This window comes from Balaenoptera musculus, chromosome 21 (assembly GCF_009873245.2).
Source record: "Balaenoptera musculus isolate JJ_BM4_2016_0621 chromosome 21, mBalMus1.pri.v3, whole genome shotgun sequence".
Classification (NCBI taxonomy): domain Eukaryota; kingdom Metazoa; phylum Chordata; class Mammalia; order Artiodactyla; family Balaenopteridae; genus Balaenoptera; species Balaenoptera musculus.
Window position 1 is genome coordinate 21,438,352 of NC_045805.1, and position 26,920 is coordinate 21,465,271.

At 37.8% G+C, this 26,920-nt stretch overlaps 1 protein-coding gene across 6 annotated transcripts in view; it reads left to right on the top strand.

Annotated features, from left to right (window-relative positions):
* Nucleotides 1-26,920, top strand: part of DLC1 (DLC1 Rho GTPase activating protein) — a 398,002-nt gene that overhangs the window by 203,159 nt on the left and 167,923 nt on the right. Inside the window, exon 1 of one of the 6 annotated variants that reach the window (XM_036839013.1) lies at nt 22,399-22,609. The exons of the other annotated variants lie outside the window; for them this stretch is intronic. Coding sequence (XP_036694908.1) covers nt 22,471-22,609 — 139 coding nt within the window. The 5' untranslated portion in view covers nt 22,399-22,470. Of the gene's footprint in view, nt 1-22,398; nt 22,610-26,920 lie in introns of those variants that run through there. 6 annotated transcript variants of the gene reach the window in all.

The window sequence follows — 26,920 nt, forward strand, 5'->3', positions numbered from 1 at the left end:
TCATGAATGGATAAAGTCGATGGACACTTAGGTTGCTTCCATGTCCTGGCTATTGTAAATAGAGCTGCAGTGAACATTGTGGTACATGACTCTTTCTGAATTATGGTTTTCTCAGGGTATATGCCCAGTAGTGGGAATGCTGGGTCATATGATAGTTCTATTTTTAGTTTTTTAAGGAACCTCCATACTGTTCTCCACAGTGGCTGTATCAATTTACATTCCCACCAACAGTGCAAGAGGGTTCCCGTTTCTCCACACCCTCTCCAGCATTTATTGTTTGTAGATTTTTTTGATGATGGCCATTCTGACCAGTGTGAGGTGATACTTCATTGTACTTTTAATTTGCATTTCTCTAATGATTAGTGATGTTGAGCATCCTTTCATGTGTTTGTTGGCAATCTGTATATCTTCTTCGGAGAAATGTCTATTTAGGTCTTCTGCCCATTTTTGGATTGGGTTGTTTGTTTTTTTGATATTGAGCTGCTTGTAAATTTTGGAGATTAATCCTTTGTCAGTTGCTTCATTTACAAATATTTTCTCCCATTCTTAGGGTTGTCTTTTTGTCTTGTTTATGTTTTCCTTTGCTGTGCAAAAGCTTTTAAGTTTCATTAGGTCCCATTTGTTTATTTTTGTTTTTATTTCCATTTGTCTAGGAGGTGGGTCAAAAAGGATCTTGCTGTGATTTATGTCATAGAGTGTTCTCCCTATGTTTTCCTCAAAGAGTTTTATAGTGTCTGGTCTTACATTTAGGCCTTTAATCCATTTTGAATTTATTTTTTTGTATGGTGTTAGGGAGTGTTCTAATTTCATTCTTTTACATGTAGCTGTCCAGTCTTCCCAGCACCACTTATTGAAGAGGCTGTCTTTTCTCCATTGCATATTCTTGCCTCCTTTATCAAAAATAAGGTGACCATATGTGTGTGAGTTTATCTCTGGGCTTTCTATCCTCTTCCGTTGATCTGTATTTCTCTTTTTGTGCCAGTACCATACTGTCTTGATTACTGTAGCTTTGTAGTATAGTCTGATGTCAGGGAGCCTGATTCCTCCAGCTCCGTTTTCCTTTCTCAAGATTGCTTTGGCTTTTCAGGATCTTTTGTGTTTCCATACAAATTGTGAAATGTTTTGTTCTAGTTCTGTGAAAAATGCCATTGGTAGTTTGATAGGGATTGCATTGAATGTGTAGATTGCTTTGGGTAGTATAGTCATTTTCACAATGTTGATTCTTCCTATCCAAGAACATGGTATACCTCTCCATCTGTTTGTATCATCTTTAATTTCTTTCATCAGTGTCTTATAATTTTCTGCATACAGGTTGTTTGTCTCCTTAGGTAGGTATATTCCTAAATATTTTATTCTTTTTGTTGCAGTGATAAATGGGAGTGTTTCCTTAATTTCTCTTTCAGATTTTTCATCATTAGTGTATAGGAATGCAAGAGATTTCTGTGCATTAATTTTGTATCCTGCTACTTTACCAAATTCATGGAGTAGCTCTAGTAGTTTTCCAGTAGCATCTTTAGGATTCTCTGTGTATAATATCATATCATCTGCAAACAGTGACAGCTTTACTTCTTCTTTTCTGATTTGGATTCCTTTTATTTCTTTTTCTTCTCTGATTGCTGTGACTAAAACTTCCAAAGCTATGTTGAATGATAGAGGTGAGAGTAGGCAACCTTGTCTTGTTCCTGATCTTAGAGGAAATGGTTTCAGTTCTTCACTGTTAAGAACGATGTTGGCTGTGGGTTTGTCATATATGGCCTTTATTATGTTGAGGTAAGTTCCCTCTATGCCTAGTTTCTGGAGGGTTTTTATCATAAATGTGTGTTGAATTTTGTCAAAAGCTTTTTCTGCATCTATTGAGATGATCGTATGGTTTTTTCTCCTTCAGTTTGTTAATATGTTTTATCACATTGATTGATTTGCATATATTGAAGAATCCTTTCATTCCTGGGTTAAACCCCACTTGATCATGGTGTATGATCCTTTTAATGTGCTGTTGGATTCTGTGTGCTAGTATTTTGTTGAGGATTTTTGCATCTGTGTTCATCAGTGATATTGGCCTGTAGCTTTCTTTTTTTGTAGCATCTTGGTCTGGTTTTGGTATCAGGGTGATGGTGGCCTCATAGAATGAGTTGGGGAGTGTTCCTCCCTCTGCTATATTTTGGAATAGTTCGAGAAGGATAGGTGTTAGCTCTTCTCTAAATGTTTGATAGAGTTCACCTGTGAAGCCATCTGGCCCTGGGCTTTTGTTTGTTGGAAGATTTTTAATCACAGTTTCAATTTCAGTGCTTGTGATTGGTCTGTTCATATTTTCTATTTCTTCCTGGTTCAGTCTCGGAAGGTTGTGCTTTTCTACGAATTCGTGCATTTCTTCCAGGTTATCCATTTTATTGGCATATAGTTGCTTGTAGTAATCTCTCATGATCCATTGTGTTTCTTCAGTGTCAGTTGTTACTTCTCCTTTTTCATTTCTAATTCTATTGATTTGACTCTTCTCCCCTTTTTTCTTGATGAGTCTGGCTAGTGATTTATCAATTTTGTTTATCTTCTCAAAGAACCAGCTTTTAGTTTTATTGATCTTTGCTATTGTTTCCTTCATTTCTTTTTCATTTATTTCTGATCTGATCTTTATGATTTCTTTCCTTTTGCTAAGTTTGGGACTTTTTTGTTCTTCCTTCTCTAATTGCTTTAGATGTAAGGTTAGTTTTTTTATTTGAGATGTTTCTTGTTTCTTGAGGTAGGATTGTATTGCCATAAACTTCCCTCTTAGAACTGTGACATTGACCTTTTATTAGTAGAAAAATTTATTTGTCATTTTCAATCTCCCTTGAAGAAAGACAATTTATGGAAAGGCCTCTTTCTATCAGTTTTATTTACAAAGCGATGCAACTTTCATTTAGTTTGAAAATCATATCTCATCATATCAGATAATCTGATGCCTTCAAATATTTACCTTTATAGACTGCCCCATTTGCAGTTCAGTTATTTTTATTATAGTTTGAATATATACACAAATATGTACCCACAAGATAATTGTATGTTAATTCTAATTTCTTTAGAGAGGTACACTTACTTTGGAAAAGTACCTGTAACTAGGTATTACTTTGACCTGTCTGAGTATGAAATGACCTAAAATTCTGCTGGTGTGACTGTACTTTTCTTCTCTTATTGACCTTCCATTGGTTTGAAGGGCTTCGATTTGTGTTTCTGTAGGCAAAAGTTTGAGCTCAGTATCTCTTCCAGACTGATCCATAAACATTTCTGTTTTAGAATTAATATATGATTTTGAGGTATGATTTATCTAAGTGGGAAATCTAAGACAGTAATTAACAACCATAACAAATTAACCAATGCCCAAGAAAAGGCTGGTGCCCATATTGTTGTATGCAGGCTGTCCAGAGCACCAGTCTGGCCATTTCAGGAGAATGGGTTATGAATACAAGAAGCTATTTTGTCCTGACTACTGTAATCAGGTAGAAATGATCTTATAGAATTCTACAAGTGATGTTTAAACAAAATGGTCACCAAAAGCCCACACTCACCCACCAAATTGGGGTTTTGCTTTTTGTTTTGTAATTTTTCTAACCATTGAGCTTCCCCAGAAAACACATTCCAGTGACTCCCAACTGCTAATTTTGTAAACTGTTTCTTTTTTTCTTCCAGTTTTGAGATACAATTGACATACAGCACTGTGTAAGTTTAAGGTGTACAGCATAATGACTTGACAGAGATACATCATGAAATGATCACCACAATAAGTTCAGTGAATATCCATTATCTCATAAAGATACAAAATAAATAGGAAAAAAAAGTTTTCTTGTGATGAGACCTCTTAGGATTTACTTTCTTAAAAACTTTCATATATAACGTACAGCAGTGTTAATTATATTAATCATGTCGTACATTACATCCCTAGTATTTATTTATTTTATAACTGGGAGTTTTCACCTTTTGACCACCTTCATCTGATTCCCCCTCCCTGCCCTTGGTAACACAAACCTGATCTCTTTTTCTGTGAGTTTGTTTGTTTGCTTGCTTGCTTGTTTGTTTTTGAAGTATATTGACCTACAACACTTTGTTAATCCTGGTGATAAACTTCTTCTTAAAATAAATGTTAAATCAGTTTTTTCCTATGGATTTAAGGAAATAGATAAATGGAGGACAACACGGTACACTTCATCATTTCTTTATCTACCTTTTTAAGTCTATGGTCTTCTATATATTTATCCAAACGTTTTCCCTGCTGTGCTGTGATTTCCTGAAAGGCAGACATTTTCCCTGCACCTATGTAGTGCCAGCCTCTTAGGAGGTTTTTGACTTAGTGTTTGTCAAATGAATGGTTGAATGAATAATAATATCAAACATTTACTCTGTGCCTGCACTTTTCTGAGCACTTTATAGATATGACCTCATATAATCCTCTAGCAACCATATAAGGGAGACGTAATGTTTTCCACGTTATAGAGATGAGGAAGCTGAGACTCAGAGAGGCTTCCTAAAATAACCAAAGTCACACTATGGCCAAGGCAAGATTCAAAGCAAGCAACAAAAGCTAGAGTGCATGCTCTTAACCACTATGCTGTACGTAGTGGTTTAAGTGCCAAGACTCCTCAGGCTGATGAACAAATTTTTCCTTAATCAGACTTTTCCCTTCCTTTCCAACCTTATCTCCCATCCTCCCCTAACGTGCACCTTCCGCTGTAACCATGGTAGCAACCTCACTTTTCTCCTGAATTTGCTTCTGCATAACTTGACCTTTGTTCCAACTGTTTCCCTTCCAGAAATTAACTCCCCCATCCCCCAAGGTCTCATTTGGGTCCCACCTTCACCCTGAAGTCTCCTATGACAACTCCTGCTCATGATAATTTCATATTTTTTTAAATGATACATCTATAGCGTATATAGTCTGTACCGGTCGTTTTCATTCTTAATCACATGTGGATTGTCATTGTCCATTGAGTGTGTTATTTGTCTCAGCCTTGCCTCCCAACAGTCTTGTCAGCATCCTTTTAAAAAGCACTGGGACTTCCCTGGTGGCGCAGTGGTTAAGAATCCACCTGCCAATGCAGGGGACACAGGTTCGATCCCTGGTCTGGGAAGATCCCACATGCCGCGGAGCAACTAAGCCCGTGTGCCACAGCTACTGAGCCTGCGCTCTAGAGCTGGCAAGCCACAACTACTGAGCCCGCGTGCCACAACTACTGAAGCCCACGTGCCTAGAGCCCATGCTGCGCAACAAGAGAAGCCACGGCCATGAGAAGCCCATGCACCGCAACAAAGAGTAGCCCCTGCTCGATGCAACTACAGAAAGCCCGCATGCAGTAACAAAGACCCAACACAGCCAAAAATAAATTAAAAAATAAATAAAAGCAATCACTAAAAAAAAAATCTAAAAACACTTAGCATGCACCAAAGAGGGAATTATTGAATTAATAGACTTTATTTTTTAGAGCAGTTTTCGATTCACAGAAAAACTGAATGGGAAGTACAGTTCAAATTATGTGACCTTCTTTTAAAGCAAACTATGGACATAGTAAAAAGATCAGGAGTTTCCAGGGGTTAGGGAAAGTGAGGCATGAATCGATGGAACACAGAGGATTTTTAGGGCAGGAAATCCATTCTGTGATGCTTTAATGGTACAGCATGTAGGCTTTTCATACTGTCTTCTTTCACTTACACATATGCATTTAAGGTTCCTCCATGTCTTTTCATGATGTAATAGCTTGTTTCTTTTAAGTACTGAATTAACATTGCTTTGTCTGGGTATACCACAGTTAAAGGTGCTTAGTTAACACATTTTTAGTGTAAAAACTTTTTAAACTCATTGATCATAAAATATATTACACAGTCCACTTTTGTTAACTTTTATCCTTTCTTCTTTAGGCAAAAGTAACTCTCTTCTCTTAACCATTGATCATGATTTCTTCATTTCTCTCCTTCGGAATTCTCCCCAAGTTTTCAAAAGAAAAATGCTACTACTAAATATGTTATCAACGGCTGTTATTTGCTGTGTACCTACCTTGCCATCTCTGAGATGCTTCCTCTGCATTATCTTTAGTACACACTAAGCTCCACAGTACATGACTCTCTCTTGCTCCAAAGCTGATGCTTTTTCTACCTCTTCCTACCTAACAGCACCATTTTTTCTAATAAAAGTATGACCAAAATTAATAAAACTGTAATAATTCATATAGTTTATATGATCTACATATTTCTGCCCTTATGCCTTCGCTCCTGAAGTTTAATGCCCCCCAAATACTCTTCTATTATTTTTTTCTCCAAATCACATGCTTCCTTCAAGGATTTGCTTGAGGGCCTCTTTTTGCCCAAGGCCTCCTCAATTGCTCTTCTCTTGGATGAACTCTTCCTTTGAATCAGACAGATTTCACTGCTCATTTTATCTTCCGCCCTGGAAAGGGGCAGCCTCTGTGCACTGTGACCCCCCTATCCTAACCCATGGCCAGAGTCCATTGGACTGGGGGCAGGCGGGTGGGGTGAGGGGCACATGTGACTCAAGGTCAGAGAAAAATTGAGTGACCTGACAGGTGGACAGTCTCCTTCTCTCTCTCTTTCCCTCCTCCTCCTCCTCTTCCTCCTTCTCTCTCCCTCTCCCTCTCCTGCATGTTATGATGCAGACAGACTCAGTCAACCTGCAACAGGTGCTTTGGCTGAAAGTTCACATATAGTGTTAGGTGGAGTCACAGAGGAAACCATTCTGCAAAGAGGAGCGGGATAATGGGGCAACTGAGCCAATAAAGAAAAGTTAGAGACAATGCAAACTAGAGAAAGAGATGGAAAATTTAGCTGCATCTGTCCCAGGTGACTCCCTAGGTGCCAGTGGCAACTCTCAGGAGGTCCCTACCCCACATCTGCAGGGTATCTCTGTATCCTCATGCCTCAGGCTTTTAGTTAGACCTAACATGAAAGAGTTCCTTGCACTCAGATGATTAGACATCCTTCTCCAAATTCCTATTGAATATAATTAGTATCAAAAATAGTCTATCATTTAATTTTACCTGTCTTACATTATTTTCTGCTTCATATATATATGAAGCCTTCAGACTGTGTTATAAGCAGCCACAGTGAAGAACCATGGCATATTTTGGTCTCCTGTTTATAGTTTACTCTAAAAGATCTAACAAGAACTACATATATAGTGAATGTTCAATAAAATTATAATTTTTCACAGTTATACTGCCTTTTTAGGCCACGGAACTATATCACTACTTTGTAATTACCTTTCAGCCCATAGAACATGTCTCCCCTCTTTCAGCCACCCTCAACCACATCAACACCATCATATTTTGTATTTACGAGACTTATGGATTAATTTTCTTTTTCCCCTTGACCAAATAAATTATCTCCTTTTGAAATCAGTTAACGTCATCCTGACCACGCCATTTGGTTTTTAATGTGCGTTGTAATTTGTTTGAGTCAAGTGCTGTTTCCCTCAACAATTTCATATTTTCAGTAGACTAGCTTCACATTCTCTCATTCCACTAAATGTAATTAGTAAGATATTAAATAATAAGAGTTAACAATGTAAAACCAAAAGAGGAAAGAATACAAACAGACAAATGATCAGGGAGTGAGACAGTTGATACATTTTTAAAAATAAGCTGCCTTTAAAAGAAAAAATCTGAATTCTACTAGACTTGCTTGTATTTTATGACTTAGCATTTTTTTATTTTAAAAAGTCACCTACGTTTGTGGGCTGTGGGGGCATTTCTACGACTTTTTTTTTCCCTAAGACCACCAATGACTGCATTCCAGCTGCAATGAGGAAAACAGTAGCTTTCCTCTGTGCAAAACAAAGTTCAGCCAGGTGACTGGAAGGGGGAGTATAAGGGTTTTCTTATTTTGTGACTTTGGTGAATCGAGATGCCAGCTTATTTATTATATCATGAAACTGTCATTGTTTTGTAATATTTTTGAGCACCAAATTTGGGGGCCTTTAAAAAAAAGTCTGATGTGTGGCCCTGACTCTGAGATGGCAGTCATCGCTCTGCAGCTAATCAGGAGCCATGCTTCCAGATGGGCCCTGACAGCAGAACATAAACAGAGCAGTGACCCTGCCATCCTCACATGCAGGCAGCGCCCTGGCCTTCTGTGATGTGCACACAAGGACTGTGACAAAGAGGTGTTAGAAATGTCTTCTGCAATGGAGATAGCCCGACACACCGACAGATATCTTCAGGCGTTCCAAAGGCGCTCCCATCTGGAATGGAAGCTAGTTTTTAAAGAATAACTGCAGATCACAGATAGCAAGACTTTTTCCTAGAGGAAACAAAATATAAAATTTCAGCAAAAGAGGCTTAGTTAGATTACATATAGAAATTAGAAGGAAGCCTTAGCTGCACTTTTTTTTTTCCTGGGCGAACTTCAGTGAGCCAGGCTGACAGCACAGATCCATAGGAAGAATTCCACATCTGGAAAATCTTCGCTCCATCTGTGGTAGGTTTCCAGCCTCTTGCTCTTTCTTTACCATTTCCCATGACTTCAGCTTATCTCCTTTCTGTTTTCTTTAGTGAAATTATTTAACCCTTAGGGGTTTCAGGTTTTTGTTTTGTTTTGTTTTTAAGAGGAAGGAGAGCAAAGGAATACCTCATAATGTTTTTGTGATTCCCTAGAATTTAGCCTGGTTTATATTTGTTTAAGTGTCTGCATAAGTGATATAGATGTTAAAAAAATATATGTGTCTGGTCAGTTCTATGGAATTATATTTTAGAAATACCTTAGGTAGACAGTGCTTTGATTTTTATTTTAATAGATTGAATACTGGTGTTAATCTTACAATTTGGGAGTCTTATTTTGTTTGCCTCACATAATAAATGTTAATATCATAGAGCACAAAGAAATAAAGTTACATATTCGTATCATAGAACTCATTAATACCATATTTAATTAACAAATAATATTTATGATTGAATCTCACTGAATCCCCTCCTAAGCCTTAAAAATGTTATATGGCTTTGATGTTTGGATTTTCTTTTCTTGTCTGTCCTTACAGTTTCTCTTAGGAGTCTCATCCAAATAAAGCTATGTCTGCACAATCTCCAGCCCTAGTTACTCAGCCAAACTACCCACCTCATTTCCAACCGCCCCTGAGACTCCATCACAGGAATGCCCACACTCTCCACATCCTGTACTTTCTACTTCAGTGTCTTTGCTAATACTGTTACCTTTTCCTAAAATGTCCTTTTATGCTATCTCAAATTTCCATATATACCTCCTCTTTGAAAGCTTCCAAGATTTCCACTACTCTGAAATGAGCCCATTTTCCCAGAACTCTCAATACTATATTTGAAGTTCTCATAAGGTTTTTATCCTTTTATGCCTTTTGTTATGATTATTAGGGCTTATTTTTTCATATTATATAATAAAATCCATGTCTGATTTATCTTTGAATGTCTTACACATAAAGAACATTTATAAATTTTCTGCTTGAAAGAAAAATGGAGTTTTTAATTGAAAATAAAAGCATACTCTCTTAATGTAAGATTTGTTAAAATGTGCCTCAAATTTTTCTAGAATATTTGTTTTAAAACGCAGGCACCTGGATTCCTCCACGCTTCCTGAATCAGAATCTCTTAGGCCCAAGAATCTTCAATGTAATCTACTCTCCAGGGAATTCTTATCCACACTGAAGTTTAAGGATCATTGCTTAATGTCAGTGAAAGCTTCCCATTTATTCTTCTTCCACATGCATATAAATTTCATTATGTACTTAAGAGTTTGTACTGCATAACAGAATCCTAAGGCTTAAGAAAAATTATCATGACACTGAAAGACTACAGAAATGTCATATTTTATTACAAATATAATCAGAAATACTTCTGAATATCTATTTTTACCAAATAGTGTGCAGGGCTTATAAAACTGTTTAAGACACCAGCCTCCGAGAGCTTATGGTAAAGGTAAGAGAAAAGATACACACATATTAGAAGTTGATTGAACAAGCAAAGTAATCAGAGACGCCCTATTGTGTCATATAGTTTCACATACTTGCCACTAGCCAGCCTACTCATTGCCTAATCAAACAAAAACAACAGCATTTTAAAGCAGTGGAAATAATTCCAGATGCAGACATGATAGGAGGAGATAAAAAGAACGATGACCGCAATGAGGAGCTAGAGGTCCTGCTTGTTCCCTCGCTCACATTCGATAAGGAGATGTCTCTCTGGACCAGGTTCTTGTTGTAGATATAAATTTCTCAGCAGTCCTACACCCTTCTCCTCTCACACAGCTAACCTTCATCTTGGAATCTCCCAGCAAGTATTATCAAGCACCCCATAACAGGAATTCCAACCTCTGTGAGACAGGGGGTATTTGGAGGTGAAGGAGTCAACTATGCAGTGGTGACTCTGAACAGTCAGATGACAGAAGGCCTGGATGACTTAAGGAAAAGGAAGAGATTTCAGGAGTGAAGATGTTCAGAGAGGGAAATGGAAGAATGACACAAACAAACATACCTTATTTGCAATTTTGGAATCCTAGAAACAGCCCAAGTGACACTGAAAAATCACTACCATATATTGCTGACAACTGATGTAAATGTTATAATTCTTTAGTAAGTCTACGGTCTTTAGCTTCCCCTCAGTGGACCCTATTATCCCTACTCCAGGTTAATCCAAGTCCAGGCAAATGTCAGCCCATTCTTACCCTCTTTCTCTCTCTTCCTTCCACCAAAAAGCTGAGGGCCAGGGTTAAAGGGGGGAAGGACTGGGAACAAGTGATGTCGATATATCTTGCTTTTCCTGCCTTTTCTGTTTAGTTGGCTCAGGATTTCCTTGTTCTAGACCTTGAGGACACATCCCTTGAGAATGTCTCCAGGCTGCTGGGCAAGATAAGTAGCAATGGCTAAGTGGTGAGAAAGTCAAGAGATTCTAGACATTTAGCTGAGAGAGGTCACCTGGGCTGGAGTGATCCAGAAAGGATCTGGGGGAACAGAAAGCTGTGAAAAACTGGAAAGGAAGATCTGAGACATTTCTAGGCAAGGAAAATGGTATTGGCAAAGTTAGGCTAGTGGGAATGCACAAGGCACCGTGATGCAATGGTGCAGCCCAGCCAGCAGGAGCACGGAGTTTGTGTTTGGAAGGAGAGAATATTGGAAAAATGGGATGAGTCCAGACTCCAGCAGGCCTCAGAGAGTAATTATAATTTTCACTAAGAATAGTAAATCTTTTAAAATTAATCAGTGGTATTTAACCCAGCTGCAAAGATCTAGACATCCTTATTCTTAACTCTTTATTAAGCAGTTTGGAAAAAGAGACAGAAGCGGTTTTTAATGATGAGCTACAATACCAGAAACCCATTAGATAACAACTGTAGTCACTATTGAAAAGGACTTTTACTATGTATACATCACAGTGGATTTAGTGAAGAGGTTAGAAAAAAGTCAGAAGATTTTGAATTATGTTTTTGTTTTGATGATACACTTTTAAAACTTGAATTCTGCTTTATTATAATTCGACCATTGCTCATGATAATAAATAACAAGTGACACCATTAAGATAAAAAAGAGATAACATATGAATTTAGAGAACTAAAGAAAAGAGCTTCTTCTAAAGATTTTAGAGCAAATCATCCTCCTAAGAAATGCTAACCATTTCTTTAAAACTAGCTAGATTAAAAGGAGGCTTATTTTAAAACAATCATATTTTACACTAAATGACAAAATCACCTGATCTGTTTCCTACCATCATCCATCCTTTGTTTTTCTTCAAATATTTCAGTTTTGGATGTTCTTGCATCACCGATGATCTATAGGCTTGGTGGTAGACATGAACCACTTATTGTGCATGAAATTTACAAAGGCAAAAAATACTTCCATTTCCTTTAATGCTTTTTTTTTCAATTTCCAATTTGAGATATTAACAATTCTTTCTATGTTGCTTTATTTGTAAGCAACAAATAGCAAGAAATGTGCAAATACCGACAATTGTTTAATTCAGCGGCTGATTAAACACTCCACAAAAGAGTGTTTTACCTTTTCTCTCTATGTAGATACAAGATAGCTGAAGTACCACCCCCTTGAAATGCTCAAGCAATCATTTTCTCTAGATGTGTTGTACATGCATTTAGAGCAGGGTTTCCTAAACTATTTATGGTGACCGACTGTTTTTCAATCTCTCATGGACATATATCATTTCAAAATATAATGAAAAAGAGAGTGCTAGAAAAATAAAATTGGGGGAAAAACACAGAACAGAAAAAAAATAGAAGCCACAGTATGTTATCATTAGATTCAACAGACATAGAATTACTCTGTCAAACTACTATAGATGTTTCTAAATGCTTCCTCTCTATTTCTGTGCTCATCTCTGACCATCTGTCCAGACCCTGACCAGACACTGGCCACACATTGAATAGTCTCAGAGACCAAGAAGCCCAAGGCAACAATGAATGTGAGGGAAAATTAGCGTCAGAACTTCCCAAGTCTCCAATTCAAGTTTAGGGAAGCAGTGTAGGAACAAACAAAAGAAAAGGAATTTGTCCAAAAGAAGAACTTGCTAAAAACTCCACTGCCCTTCACCATCTTCTTTTTTTCCTTCAGTGGGGAGCAGCTCAACCTTCACTTCAGATGCCCTTTTTCAGTGAAGTTTGCACACTGTCATTTCCTGTACAGCTTAATTTATGCATATGATTGCTAATGTTCGTCTCCCCTAATTCTACTATTTTTTTTCTCAAGGCTTTTCTTTTTTACTTTCTTCTTCTGACTTGTCTTTCTTTAGCTTTTTGTAAGCCAGTCAGAAGAGTAAGAGTTTCACTTTTTTCCTTTTTTCTCTCTTCTTTAAAATGTTCAAGAAGAGATTTTTGGCTTATTTTTTATCAGGAAGAAACTGTAAAAATTGTATTATATGTTCTTTTGCTGACATTGTTAGAAAAATGCCTGTTCACTTAAATAAGCATTTTTAAAAGTTCCATTAGGTACCCTGAAAAGGAATATATGGCCACACAATTAGGATATATTATATCCTAATATAATGGTGCAATTCAATAATAACCTATCATTATTGAGTTGAAATGTTTTTATTGTTTTGGTTACTAACATGCACTAATAACTGCATGAAATGATACTAATAACTATTCATAGAATAAGTCTTTCATGATACTATTCAAATCCATTTTATTATTGATCACATCTGAAGTGCCTTATTATAATTCTCTTATATAATTTGATCTAATAACACAGCACTGGGAATGTCATTTCTGTCTGTACATACTCCAAGACAGTGATCATTCTCTAAGCAGCAAGTCCCTACCCACCTCTCTGTGAAGGCGTGTATCTGATTTTCAGAGAATTCAGAGTTCTGATGATTTGCTTTTGTCAGAGAATTTTCAGCAATATCAGAATTTCAATACTGAGTTTCTATTTCCCAATTCTGTCACCTCCATATGTTCTGCAGAATGCTTGTTCATAAAATCCACTGATTTTTTTTTCAGTTGGAGGGTTTCTTTTTTGCTCTTTTTGATTTGTAGAAGTGCTTTATTTATTATAGATAGTAACACTCTATTGGTTATTTATGTTGCAACTATTTTCCTGTTTTCCAATTTCCTTTTTTTCATTACCCTCAAAAAAATCCCTCATGTACTTTATAGCATATCTCACCCCGCCTTCACCCCCATTCCTAAACTCTGGAAAGCCCATCTCTGTCACTATAGTCATGCCTTTTGTAGAATTACCTATAAATGGAAAAAGGTGCTATATATATTCTCATACAAGTATTGTGTAAACACATGTTACTATTTCTCTTGTGTTATACCCAGGAGGGGAGTTAGTTGGTACGGGCATATTTAACTTTATAAGATACTTCCAAACTGTTTCCAAATTAGTTAAACCATTTTACATTCCCACCAGCAATGCAGAAAAATTCCAGCTGCCCCATATCGTCTCCAATACTGTACTTGGTACGGTTAGTCTTTTTAATTTTAGTGTGTAGTGGTATTTCAATATGATTTTAATTTTCATTTCCCTAATGACTAATGAGGTCAGTCACCTTTTCATGTACTTATTGGCTATTCATATATCTTCTTTTATAAAGTGTCATTTCAAAACTTTTGCCCCTTTGTTAAAGTCTGGTTATTTTCCATTTTGTTATTGAATCATAAGGGTTCTTTATATATTCCAAAAACAAATTCTTTATTTAGATGTGTTTTGCAAATATTTCCTCCCAGCCAGTGGCTTGACTTTTTCTCTTCTTTGCAGTGTTTTTAAAAGAACAGAGGTTTTTGTTCCATTTTGTTCTCTCTCTCTCTCTCTCTTTTCTTTTTTTAATGATTCATGCTTATTGAGGCCTAAGAAAGCTTTGCCTAACTTAAAGTCACAAAATTTCTTCTACAAGTCTTAGAGTTTTACTCTTATATTTAGATCTCTGGTTCATGGTCCATTTAGAGTTAATGTTTAAGGTGTGAGGTAAAGGTGGAGGTTTATTTTTTCCCATATGATTACCCAGTTGTCCCAGCAACATTATTGAAAAAGATTATCCTACCCCATTGGCTTCCTTGGCATTTTTATAAAAAATCAACTGAACATGTAATATGGACCTATTTCTGGAATCTTTATTTTGTTCCATTGGTCTATATGTCTGTCCTTAAATCAGTATCACCCTTCCTTGATTACTGTCAATTTATAGTAAGTCTTGAAATCAGGTAGTGTAAATTCTTCAAAATTGCTCTTCTTTTTCAAAATCTTTTTGGTTCATTTAGGCCCTTTGTATTTCCAAATAAATTTTAGAATCAACTTCTCAAGTTAAAAAAAAAGAACCTTATGGAACTTTGATTCTGTGTTGAATCTGTAGATGATTACAGAGAGAAATGACACCCTAACAATGTTGAATCTTCAAATCCATGAACATGGTATATCTCTCTATTTATTTAGGTCTTTAGTTTCTCTTAGCAATGTTTTATAGCATTTAGTGTACAAGTTTTTGTATACATATTTGTTAAATCTATCTCTAAGAATTTCATATTTTTTAATATCATAAATGGTATTTATTTTAATTACAATTGTTCATTTCTAGTATATGGAAATACAATTGATTATTGTATGTTGACCTTGACTCTTGTGACCTTGTTAAACTTACTTTTTATTTCTAGTTAATCCAACTAGAGATTAATCCATCTTATTGATCTTTTCAAAGGAACAGATACAATCTTTCCTATTGTTTGTCCATTTTCCATTTCCATGATTTCTGCTTTTATCTTTATTATTTCCTTTCTTCTGCTGGCAGATTCAGAGCAGCCATTTTTCTGCCACTAATTTAGCCCCACTACTGAGGCATGACTCTTTTGGGGATTTCATCCAGTGCCCCAGATTACACAAGGTCTCTTCATGCCAGCTGGTGGGAACAGAAACTAATCCTAGCCCTGTGTGACCAGGAAGTTATCTGCCTACTGACTTCCAATACCTCTTTCCTTGGCTTGGGAGGATTCCTTCTTACACCTGTGCCAATCAATATTCAGTCAAAGCCTTGGGGAGATCCCCCTGCAGATCTGCAGAGCTCACTCTCTATGCCACTCCCTTTGACCTGCAAATTCTAGCTGCCTCAATCTCTACGAACTCTGATCTTTTTCACCTCAAGACTGCCAGGTTATGTTTGGTTTTCCTGTTTCTACTCTGTGGCCCAGAAACTTCTCCCAGGAAGTAGGTTGGGGCAGTATAGCTCATCTATTTGTTTTTTTAACCTTCTTTCAGAGATTACAGTCCTGCATTACCTATTTTACATTTTCTGAAAAACAGTGTTTTGTATTTGTGTGTGTGTGTATGTGTTGTGTTTATGAGCAGGATCCCTTCATGGGCAAAAGCTAAGTCAAACTGTAAAAGAGTTTTTTGCAAAAACATTCAAGCCTGTTAGTATTGGCAGTGTTTTGGGTCTTGTCACAATATATGACATTTATTGGAAGGGTGTAATCAATAGGTTATATTAACATAGACAAATATTTGGATTCCTATTTCATCTGACTTTGAAATTATGCCTGAATGTATATGCTTGAGTATATCATTCAGCCATCATCCAAAATTGCTTTTGATTTTATTATTAGTGTAGCATGTTATTTGAGGTTATTGTTGATTGTTATAACCCAGAGGATAATCCTATCCGGCATTCTTTACCGAGATTTGTGGCAGTGGACTTACATAAAGGTAAAATAAAACATTTGAATATTTTATTTATTTCTCAGAAGGAAGTCTTATAATTCAGAATCAGCAAGAGGTTATTTATTTATTTTTTTTTAAGAGGTTATTTTTTTTTGGTCCCAATCTCAATAAAAATATACATAAAATAGCTAGTATGAATTGAAATAAATACAATTTAAAAGCAATTCAAGTAGTCATAATATACTTCTGAGTAAGCAGAGAAATCACTGTAATTCAATGTCATAATGCTCGACTCCTTTAATTAATAACATACTGGAATTTTACACTGTGAAGAATGAAGGATAGGAAACTAAAAGGATAAAAGGAAGAATTTAAAATTAAAAGAAAATGAAGAATAAGAAAAAGGAAATCACTTTCTTCTGAGGTTTTTACTGTACCTAAAATTTATGGTACCATTATTCCTGTTCTTTTGTAAGGAAATATAAATTATAGATGCATTATTTCTTTAGCATTAGTATTGGTGAGGTATCCTTGTTGATTTTTCTATAGAAATTAAAAATATTTTAACCTTCTGAAATCATAACATAGAAGAAAATCTGAAATTATTACATTAAAAAAATTCTGGGAGCATCATTACTTCCTCTTCCTATTCTCTAGTATCTTTTATTTCCTGTCTCTTTGCCAAAAATTCCAGTATAGAAAATGAGTCAACTACAGAAAATAAAAAAGAAATAATTGAGAAAGGAGTAAACCAAAATAAACAAATGAACAATTCCAAAGAAATATATTCAAAGCCACTTGAAAATAGCTTGAGGAAAGGATAAAAATGGGCAATTAATTTACTAATAGTTAAGATTCTGTTGAGGTATTTTTTAGAAGTGGAATGAGACCATCTAGCCCAGTAGACTTATTTAACCTTTTTGTTCCACTTCAATAGGAGAGGCCCCATCCTGCGTGATTCTGATATTCACCAGTTCCATCTCCTGCTCTGGGCCAGGATCAGTGAACTAGTCAATCCCCTCTTTAGCAGTTGTGAAAATGCTGTCTCAAGATCACAAAGCCGTCAAGGGGCAGGACTGAAATGAAACCTGTTTCTATCTTAGTCTGTTTTGGCTGGTTTAACAGAATGCCATAGACTGAGTGGCTTATAAACAACAGAAATTTATTTCTCACAGTCTGGAGGCTGGGAAGTCCAAGATCAAGGTGCAAACAGATTCAGTGTCTGGTGAGGGCTGACTGCCTGGTTCATAGACACCGTCTTCTTGCCGAGCCCTCACATGGCAGAAAGGATAAGAGAGCTCTCTGGGGTCTCTTGTATAAGGGCACTAATCCCATTCATGAGGACTCCACCCTCATGACCCCATCACCTCCTAAAAGCTCTACCGCCTAATGCCATCACATTGGGGATTAGGTTTCAACATATGGATTTGTGAGGGGGGACACAAACATTTAGTCAATAGCAGTTTCCTTTCTCACAAGCAAGGTGAATTTTCTCAGCCCAGGTGAACTTTGTTTCAGAAAGTAGATAGTAATGAGATTCCATAGTTGAAAAGGAAATAAAGTATTGTTGCATCAGTCAAGAATAAAAGGAAGTCTTTCTCTCTTTCCTTATATTCACTTCCTGCTCTATTACACCCTTTCCTCTTCTACATTTATTCAACACTATGCCCCAAACAAGTTGATTTTACTCTGAAAGATAGTGTGATTTGGTATATACCAGTAGTTGCAGAGAAACAGTCTCTGAACTTCTTTGATCACTAACTCCCGTCAGTAAAACTTTCTGAGCATATACACTTATTTAAATTAGATCATAAATCACTATACTTATGTCCTTTGCACATTTGACAAAAATAGAAATATTTAAATAACTATATACATAGATACAGATTCTAAGATCTTCTTCCTGCCTTCTAAGGAGGATCTTGTCTGCCCCCAGGTCAGAGATCACCAATTTGAAGAAAATTGTCATTGTGATCTATTGGTCTATCAAGCATAAATAGATACCTAATAGTGTACACAACCTTGACTTGAGCCCTTTGAGAACATTTGAGTTTGTCACAAAAGAGATTCTCAACAAATTCAGTGTAACCCTTAGGGTCCCAAATGCAGAAGCAATTAAGAAATAAAGTTGTCACTTGCATCAGAGCAAGTGTACTAATGATGGTCATGCTAAATAAACAAAATTCAAAATGAAACAGTCATTGGCAACATGTAATCTACATGCTAGATGTTGTTCATTGGAGCAAACAGAAACCATTTACACCTTCCCCAGAATTACAGAAGCTTCATATTATGAATTCTCCTTGTCATGGGCTTCTGGATACCTACATAATGGAAGAGAACTCCCTTTGTGGAGTTACAGCCCTTGAGGCCGACCTGTAGGGCCAGGGTAGACACTGTCATTCACTAAACCCGCTGTCCTGTTGCAGGGGCTGGATCACTCACAGAACTTAACCAAATGGAGTTTTAGTAATTTCCTTCCTGCACCAAAGACCTAGATCCATGCATGGCAGTGACTCTAAATAAACATTCCATTTCCCTTCATTATTCACATTGTTTTGAAGGAACTTACCAGAACTTCAGGTAATCCTAAATGTTCTAATTGCTCCAAAGAAGGCGTAAATAAGTTGCATCAGCAAATGAGAGTGGCCATAAGGCCCAAGTGGATTTATGTTATACGGGCTTGGAAAAGAAGGTGTCCCTGTCATTAGATCGAAGCACACAGCACCTAGAAACACTATAAAATTAAAAGTTTTGTTTGCAGTAAGAAGATGAAATTTATAAATTAGACAAAATTAGATAAAATCTGTAATACATTACCAAAGTGGGATGATCTTCTTAGATGGACAATACTAGAGATGTACTTAAGCCAGAATCTGTAGCTTAGTATACTGACAAGGATCTCTGCTCTCCAGGGATCTAGAAGAGTTTGCAAAGCTTCCCCAGGTCAGAGGGCAGCTCCACCAATGGCTGAAACTAGCCCTTTATCACAAAAAGAAGGCTCTGAAAAGCAATCAGAGCATAATGTTGCTCTTCTGACTGCTTTTACAGTTCCCAGCGGGATCTTGAAAAACACCAAATGACTTCTCATATTCCCAGTCCTCCCATCTGCCAAGCTGAGACCAACACTAATTATCACATACTATCTTCACCTCTCACAGTTACAGGAGATTTGGATTATCTCAAATTTGTAGAAATAAAACTTGAGTTATTCTATAAACAGTGAATTCTGAAAAGCACTTTTTCTGTGTGGAACATTTCTAACGGCCAATAAATGCAGACAGAAAACAGAAATAAAAATAATTTAAAATTGGCTGTCTATTAGAATGGTTTTTACACTCTACCCATGATATGTGGCCAAGATTCATCCGTAAGTACTTGAAATAGCCTCACAATGAAATTTGGATTTAATGAGTTTTTAGAAATGAGGGACCAAGTTGCCAGCCCCGCTTTGGGCTATGGTTAAATCAATAATGAAAGCCCACCTTGCTGGAAAACATTTAGCTGTGTTCCTCCTCTCCGATCGTCGATCAATAAACATTACATTTATGTTGGTAAGTTTCCTTTTTTAAAAGACATAAAAACCTTTCAGATAGCTTAGGTCATTCTACCTAATGGAACTTGTACTTAGAATAAGTAGATTTTTTTCCAAGAAGCAAAGTACTAGGAGTATTGTCCTGGAAAGTGAGTGCTGCAGAGGAGAAGGAGGGTCATTTGGGAACACTTTGGAGCTCAGGCTTGAATGCTCCATCATTAGACAGTATGCGTTGACTTGATTGTCTTGGTTCTCTTGACTCATTGCCCTTGAGTTTCCATAGCTAGCATCACCTAAAACTCATCTGAAACTCAGGCTTCTTCCTCCACACCATAGGTCCAGTGGTGATTTTATTTGGATAAGATTATGGAGCTTTGGCCCATAGCTTATTATCAACTGAGCCTAGATAGTTTTAATGAGTCATTACCATCACTATCATTCGTTTCTGACCAATCAAATTGATTGGGAGGCTAATGAGCTTTGGACGCAGACAGTTCTGGGTATGAATCCTGGATCTGCCAATTACTATCTGACCTTTTCTCTCTGTGCTTCAGTTTCCTCGTCTGTAAAGTAGAGATAATAACACCGATAGTGGTCTGTATAACAACAATAGTGGTCTATATACATGAGTCTATAGCCAGTGCTAGAAGAGTCTGTGGTACATCATAGGTGCTCAGTAAATGCTATTTCCCCTTTATTGCTCCCCCTTCCTTTCTGCATTTGGGTATAGAAAATCTTTGTGCCATTATAGTCAGTCACTTGGCATGACTCAGACAGTCAGTTGTTGGTATCGGTGCTAGGAATGACTGTATGCCCCTGACTCTGTCATAGTTCTAGAAATTCAGATGAAGTCAGTGCCTAAGAGGAGTTAGGAATCCAGGCTACCTTTTCCTTCTTTGTGCTCCTTTGCACATGCTTCGATCATAGAACTAATCACACTATTTTGAAATTATTTGTGGCCAATGTGATTCTTCCTCCTCAGAGACAGAGCCAGTGTCTTATTCATCCTCAACATCCCCATGCCTAGCACAGTGTGTGGTTCATTGCTCGTGCTATGGTTGCTTCATGCTGCTCCTCTGCAAAAGGGGTCCACATAGACCTGTCCTGTTCCATGTGACCAGGAAATGAGTCAACCTGCTTCAAGGTACCCAGACTTCTTTGAAGGAGAAACACACACACACACACACACACACACACACACACACACACACACACAGACTTTGGGTACTTCGCTTTAAAATAGACCCAGATATTAGGCAGTCAAATTTTTTGAGATTTTATGGAGAATTTTCCCTTGGGATTGGCTTCCACAGGCACAGAGGTCTACACGCCTCAGCAACTGGTACTTATTGCCTCCTAATCTATGCCCAGCCCAATAATAAGGCAAAGAAGTAAGTATCTACCAGAAGCACATTGGTAGAGTATGAACAATCTGGAAACAATACAGTTTAGGACACATGGGTTACTAATAAGCAGTGGTACTAGAGTTAGTTGTAACTCATGAGCACAACTGCACTAATTTAATCATCATCCTTTGAATAATTCAGCTGTCAAAGTTGATGGGAAAGAGGATGCACGCTGTGAAAATTTGGAGACTGAAAAATGATCTCATGTATAAAAATAATTATGATAATCATTAGCATTTGCATGGTGCCGTGCAATTTATGAAGTGCTTTTACAGCATTATGTAATTTTGCAAAGGTGACGAACTAGCCCTTAGATACTATCTGATGCCATAATTCAGCCTCCATGCCAAACATTGAAAATTATAAGATTGGATTTAGGGGACAATAAAAAAAAAAGAGAGGATTATTAATGCATTGAAAGGTAAAAAATCAGCCAAATTCATTGTCAGAGAAATAGATTCATTTGGCATTTTAGAAACTCAAAAACATATCTTGTAAAAGAAGCAGTTGGCCCATATTTTGATTTCATGGTGCTTGGCACTACTTATTTTTTAAATTCTTTTGGGCAGAATTTTTGATTTGCAATCATAACGATGAAGTTTGCTTACTGGGAACCAAAAGATTCACAAAATCAGGGGACATTTGATCCTTATTTAAAATTATCTGATGAAACCACTGAATGTAAGTAGAAACATAGTTAGAGGGGAATTATGAGGAGCTGATCAATATTAAGTTTAAAACTCAGGTGTCTGCTTCCTAGCCGGAATCCAGACCGATGTGAAGAACATTCATTACAGCCTATCTCCTTCCCACAAGCACGACTAAAGGTTGGACTTTGTCCCGTAAACAGCCCAATCTAAAAACACAAGTGAGTTGATAAAACATAAATGTGAGTGAGAATTATCCTTAAGAATGGAAGAGAACCCTACCTGCCACCCCTCCTCCCCCTCCCTCCCTTTTCTGCCTCCTGCCCGGCCTTTCCTTCAAAACTGCAAGGGGACCTGGCTTGCCAGGGCAGGGGGGACACGTTATTGACTAGAGCATCAGCCGAGCTCTACCAAGTCAAGTTACTGGATTACACAGGAAGCGAGAAGCATCTAGACAGCCACGAAGGCAGCTCGAGAGCTGCGCGAGGGTGTCGTGGGCTCATTTGTAAGCCTTTCCAGATGTGGCCGCCGCGCGGGCCTGGCGGCCGGCCAGGCAGCCGCCTGCAGTCGGCGCTCCCTGGGCAGCTGCGCGAGCCCAGCCGCAATGCCGGGCTCCTGAGGGCGCGGGGCTCGCGCGCGGCTCGCTCGCCCCCGGGCCCGGCGCGCACGCAGCCCGGCCGCCTGGCACGGCGACAGCCCGCAGCCGGGGAGGGACCTCCGCAGAAGCGGCCCCGAGGGATGGTCGCTGCGCCAAGGCTGCGCTGAAGTCCTCTGCAGCTGCGGCGGATGGGGGACCCCGAGGCCAACGTGATGGCGCGGCCCCTGAGAGCCCCTCTCCGGAGGTCCTTCAGTGATCACATCCGAGACTCCACGGCCAGAGCCCTGGATGTCATTTGGAAAAACACCCGAGACAGACGGCTGGCAGGTGAGGGGTGAAGGGCGGAGGGTGAGGACGAGAGGTTTGAAAAGCAAAACGATGAAATACACAGGCACAGTTATTAACTCGGATAATTCATGATCTCATCAGCTGGATAAAGTTCATCACTGTCATGGCAATGATTTCAATCTCCCTTGTTCTGGGGTTTAACGTTTCTGGAGTGGGTTTGTTTTTTGTTTTTGTTTTTGTTTTTGTTTTTGTTTTTTAACTCCAATGCCTCTCTGATTTCTGGTCTTGTTATTTCTAGATAAGGTTTTATGAGAGGGTTTGTAGGTTTTTGGGTTTTTTTTAACCTTGAAAAGAAAAACAAGGTCCTTTCAAATGTCAGGAAATCAGTGGTGAACAACACCAGGCAAAAGCACCAAGGTCTGTTCGGCTGGTGAGGGTCGGCTGTGGAGCTGGTCTGGCGGAGGTGGCCTGGCGCAAGCAGGAGAGGGGCCTGGGAGGCTGAGTGGCAGGGGAGTAATGTGCCCTGCCTGGTGAAAGCCTGCTGGTATTTCCTCTGGCAGCCTGGGGCTGCTCTGAGGTCCAAGAGGGTGTCAGGTATGCTAGAGGCAGGCGTTTGAAATATAATAAAACATAAATACAGTGTGCAGTTCAAACGTTCTAGGGCTCATGTGACAGCCACCAAATGGCAGACTGTTTGAAAGGGTACATTAAGGAAAAGGGAACTTCTGCTTGATTCTGGTATTAAGAATATTCATAAATTGATTAAAAGAATAGCATCTTGCAATTAAAAAAAAAAACCTCTCCAAATCCAGGGAAGGTATCCCAAGAGTGTTTAATGGCTCCTTCTTGTTTGCTAAGTCTGTATACTTATGTCATTTGCATAGATGGGTCAAAGATTGTGTTTTCTTAACCTTCTTGGTTAATCCAGTTGTTTTTCCATATATTGAATGAAGTTCTGAATGGTTAAAAATATTAGATGTGGCCTCCAAGTGTCAGTCCAGATTTCCGTGCTGTGTGTTCTTGATAAAAGTCCATTTGACTTTGATCTAATTGTCCTGACATGACTTGAAGAGGTGAAAGTTAAGGTTTGTGATTGTGATAAAGCAGATTAGGAAGATAACATATCATTGTAGGCTATAAATTTGTCCCAAATGCTCATGAATATCTTTCTCTTTCTTAAACTAAACCCTATTGCCCAGGACTGGGAGAGAGTAAACAATGTCAAGTCTACCATAAGGTAGGGGAGAGAGTAAAATATTTTCAATTTAATCATTTTATTATGGCTTTAGAGTAAAATGTGATACCTTAAAGAAATCCAACTTTACAATTAGTGGGTTTTAAGGTAGATTTAAGTGATAGCAATTTCCAGTTGGCCAGAGGAAGTTTAAGACATAAAGATATGAGAGTATAAAATTCATGACTGTAATTGGTTGAGGCTTGGACAAAAAATAACAATTGTTGCTTCACTGTTGCTTTTCTTGACAAATCCATCATCCCAAATGGAAAGATTCCACAAATAATGCCTTATTAAAGATAACACAAAAATATCTTATTGTAGCTTGGTGTTCTGATTTGAAACTAAGGTTGATTCAGTCTTGCTTCCCAGACCTCCTCTTAACTTTTCATAAATGAAGAGCTTGTGACAGGTGTTGACCTCTTTAAAAAAAAAAGATACTATCCCTGGAAAGTTGCTGTCTCTGCCTAGTCAGTTATCTGTTATATATTAAGGGTCTATATGGAGTCCAAAATATAGCACTGAATGAAGACCACTTAGAGAAAAATAGTTACTTTTTACATGTGATGAAAAATTAAACATTTCCCCAACTCTAACAGCAAGTAGGACTTTTGCTTCAGGTCCACTGAAGGAAGAAATTCTTTGTATTTTCAGGTTTCTCTAAGACAAATATGACCTCTTTGGTGATTTACACAGTAGAATATCCAGACATGATACTTGAAAAGAAAGGACTTTGGCTACCACAACTGCCTCTGATTACTGGGGACTTGGACTCTTTCTGTGTTCTCTCTTATCCTTGGCTCATAGCTCAATCAAGTGGAGACCCATCTGGTGCACATCCAGACCTCAAGACCACTTACTTCTATCCTTTCCCTCAAACTTCTCTTCTGCACCCCACCCTCTCACTGGCCAAAGGCTAAGTATTAGCTGTTAATTATCCACAAAAAGCCATTTCTCTAAACATCAGATCCAATCTTTATTTTACATCACACCACTTTGCCCTCTCTTGCAGAATGGAGAACAGTAGAAAGTCCAAACCTCCTGCTGCTCTTATGTTGTGAAATTAATGAGATGACAGGTAAAACATGTTTGGAAGGCTCTGGAGGGAAATACTTCTGTTAATAGTACCTGGAATGTTATTTCCATGATGATTGTTACCTTGATGACTTTCACCAAGTTTCTCAAAAACTAATCTGAGATTTCAGTTTCTTTCGGAGGTTTTACCTGACCGGACTGTTTGGCCATGGGACAAAGTTTTGTTTCCTTGTTAGGTATTTTCTCTGTCAATCAATTTAGCTCTCTATTTTTCTCTGTCTCTCTCTCTTTCACACACACACACACACACACACACCCTACATAACTTAGAAGTTCCCAGTTCATCTACCCCAAATGGTGTTATGTACGCAAACCATCATTTACCTCTGCTTGCCTTAAACTTCCTTATGTTTAAAACAAGGATTCTGTCTGTTATTTTTAAGGATCCACAGCCTTATATAAACAAAATACAGAATTGCTGCTAGGGAAAGGCCTTCTAGTCATGAGGAGTGATGGAACAGACTGTCTTAATTGCATCTTCCTTTATATGTAATTGTTATGTTCTGCCTACCCACAGCCCACAGGGGTTCTCTTACTCCTGTTCCCTCTACAACCATTATTCCTAAAAGCATAGGATGGCACTGTGTTTTCAGGGAATAAGAACTTTGAGGTTAACAGTGGGTGACAGATGGGGCCGACAGCCATCCTCTGGGCAAATTGTGCGTCTTTCTTACATGTCTGCTGTGTCCTTGCCACTCCTTCCCTTGGGCACAAGGACATCTTGGCTCCAGGGAGCATTTTATTCCTGAAAACCTGTCGCCCCTTAATCCTTTCAGATAGGACTTCTTCACCTTTCGTGTGCCAATGGATCTCTTTAGCATTCTGGTGAAGCATATGAACCACTTCTCAGAAAAGTATTTTTAATATATAAATAAAATATATAGAGTTATAGCAGAAACCAATTAGAACAAAATATAGTGATCAAGGTGTTCAAACCAAAATTTTCTGATATGGCAATATAAGATGAATGAATTCTGTAACAGGATAAGGTGTTCAAAATATAGGGAAGTAAATGTAAATTTGATGTTTTTTAAAGATACCAGCATGCAGATTGTTACTGCAGCTATAATAAATAGCATTAAACTGAACAGTCATCTTTGATTCATCTCCTTGTCACCAACCATTATAGAGAGGAAATCCTCGGGAACAACATCCATATCTAGGTGACCAACATGCAAATCTTCAGCTTTCCTGTTTAGCGGCTGAATGGGGCCGGCAGCATCTCATGAACATCTGTGGAGAGAAAAACTGCAATCATGTATGTCCTGGAATGGGTTTGACAACTACCATAACCGTGGAGGAGAAATGAATGTAAATGAGATTTTGTGATATCTGCAACAACTGTAATGTGATTTGGAAAAGTCGAATTTCTATTGGTGACAAAGTCACAGGACAGCTAGTACCATTGTGTGTGCAGGGATGGCAGTTTGTCAACATTCATAATTGGAAGAAATGCTACCTTTCAATTAAAGTTTAGTGACAATAAAAATGTAATTTTTCCTCCTCCAAGTTCATGGACAGCTTGAAATCTATCCATAGACCCTAAATTAAAAATTCCTGCTTAATACTTACTGTGGCTTTCAAATACTTATAGTCAAAAATTCTTATAGCCTGAGATGCTGGGCTGTCATACATGAGATGGCTGGAATTTTTTGATGTATATTTGACAAAGCTCCACAAACAGGTTTGGACTGATGCACCAATAGGACTGCCTCTAAGGAAGAAGAAAAGAAACTAAAATTCAGATGAGAAAGACAGAGAGAGACTGAAAGTAAGGCAAAAGCCAGAAGACACATGTAGCTTTCATCAATTTGGAAAGTGGAATGAATAAATAAACCAAAAAGAAATTAAATATTAGTTCTTATTTAAAAACGTCTAATAAGGTAAGAACAACTTCTATAGTGTTGTTTTTTAAAACACTGATTTTTTAAAAAGTATTCAATCTATTCTCTCTATTAGGGAAACATAAGGACAAAAAAATCTAAACACCTCAACATGTTATGAACACGTCACTAGTTCCA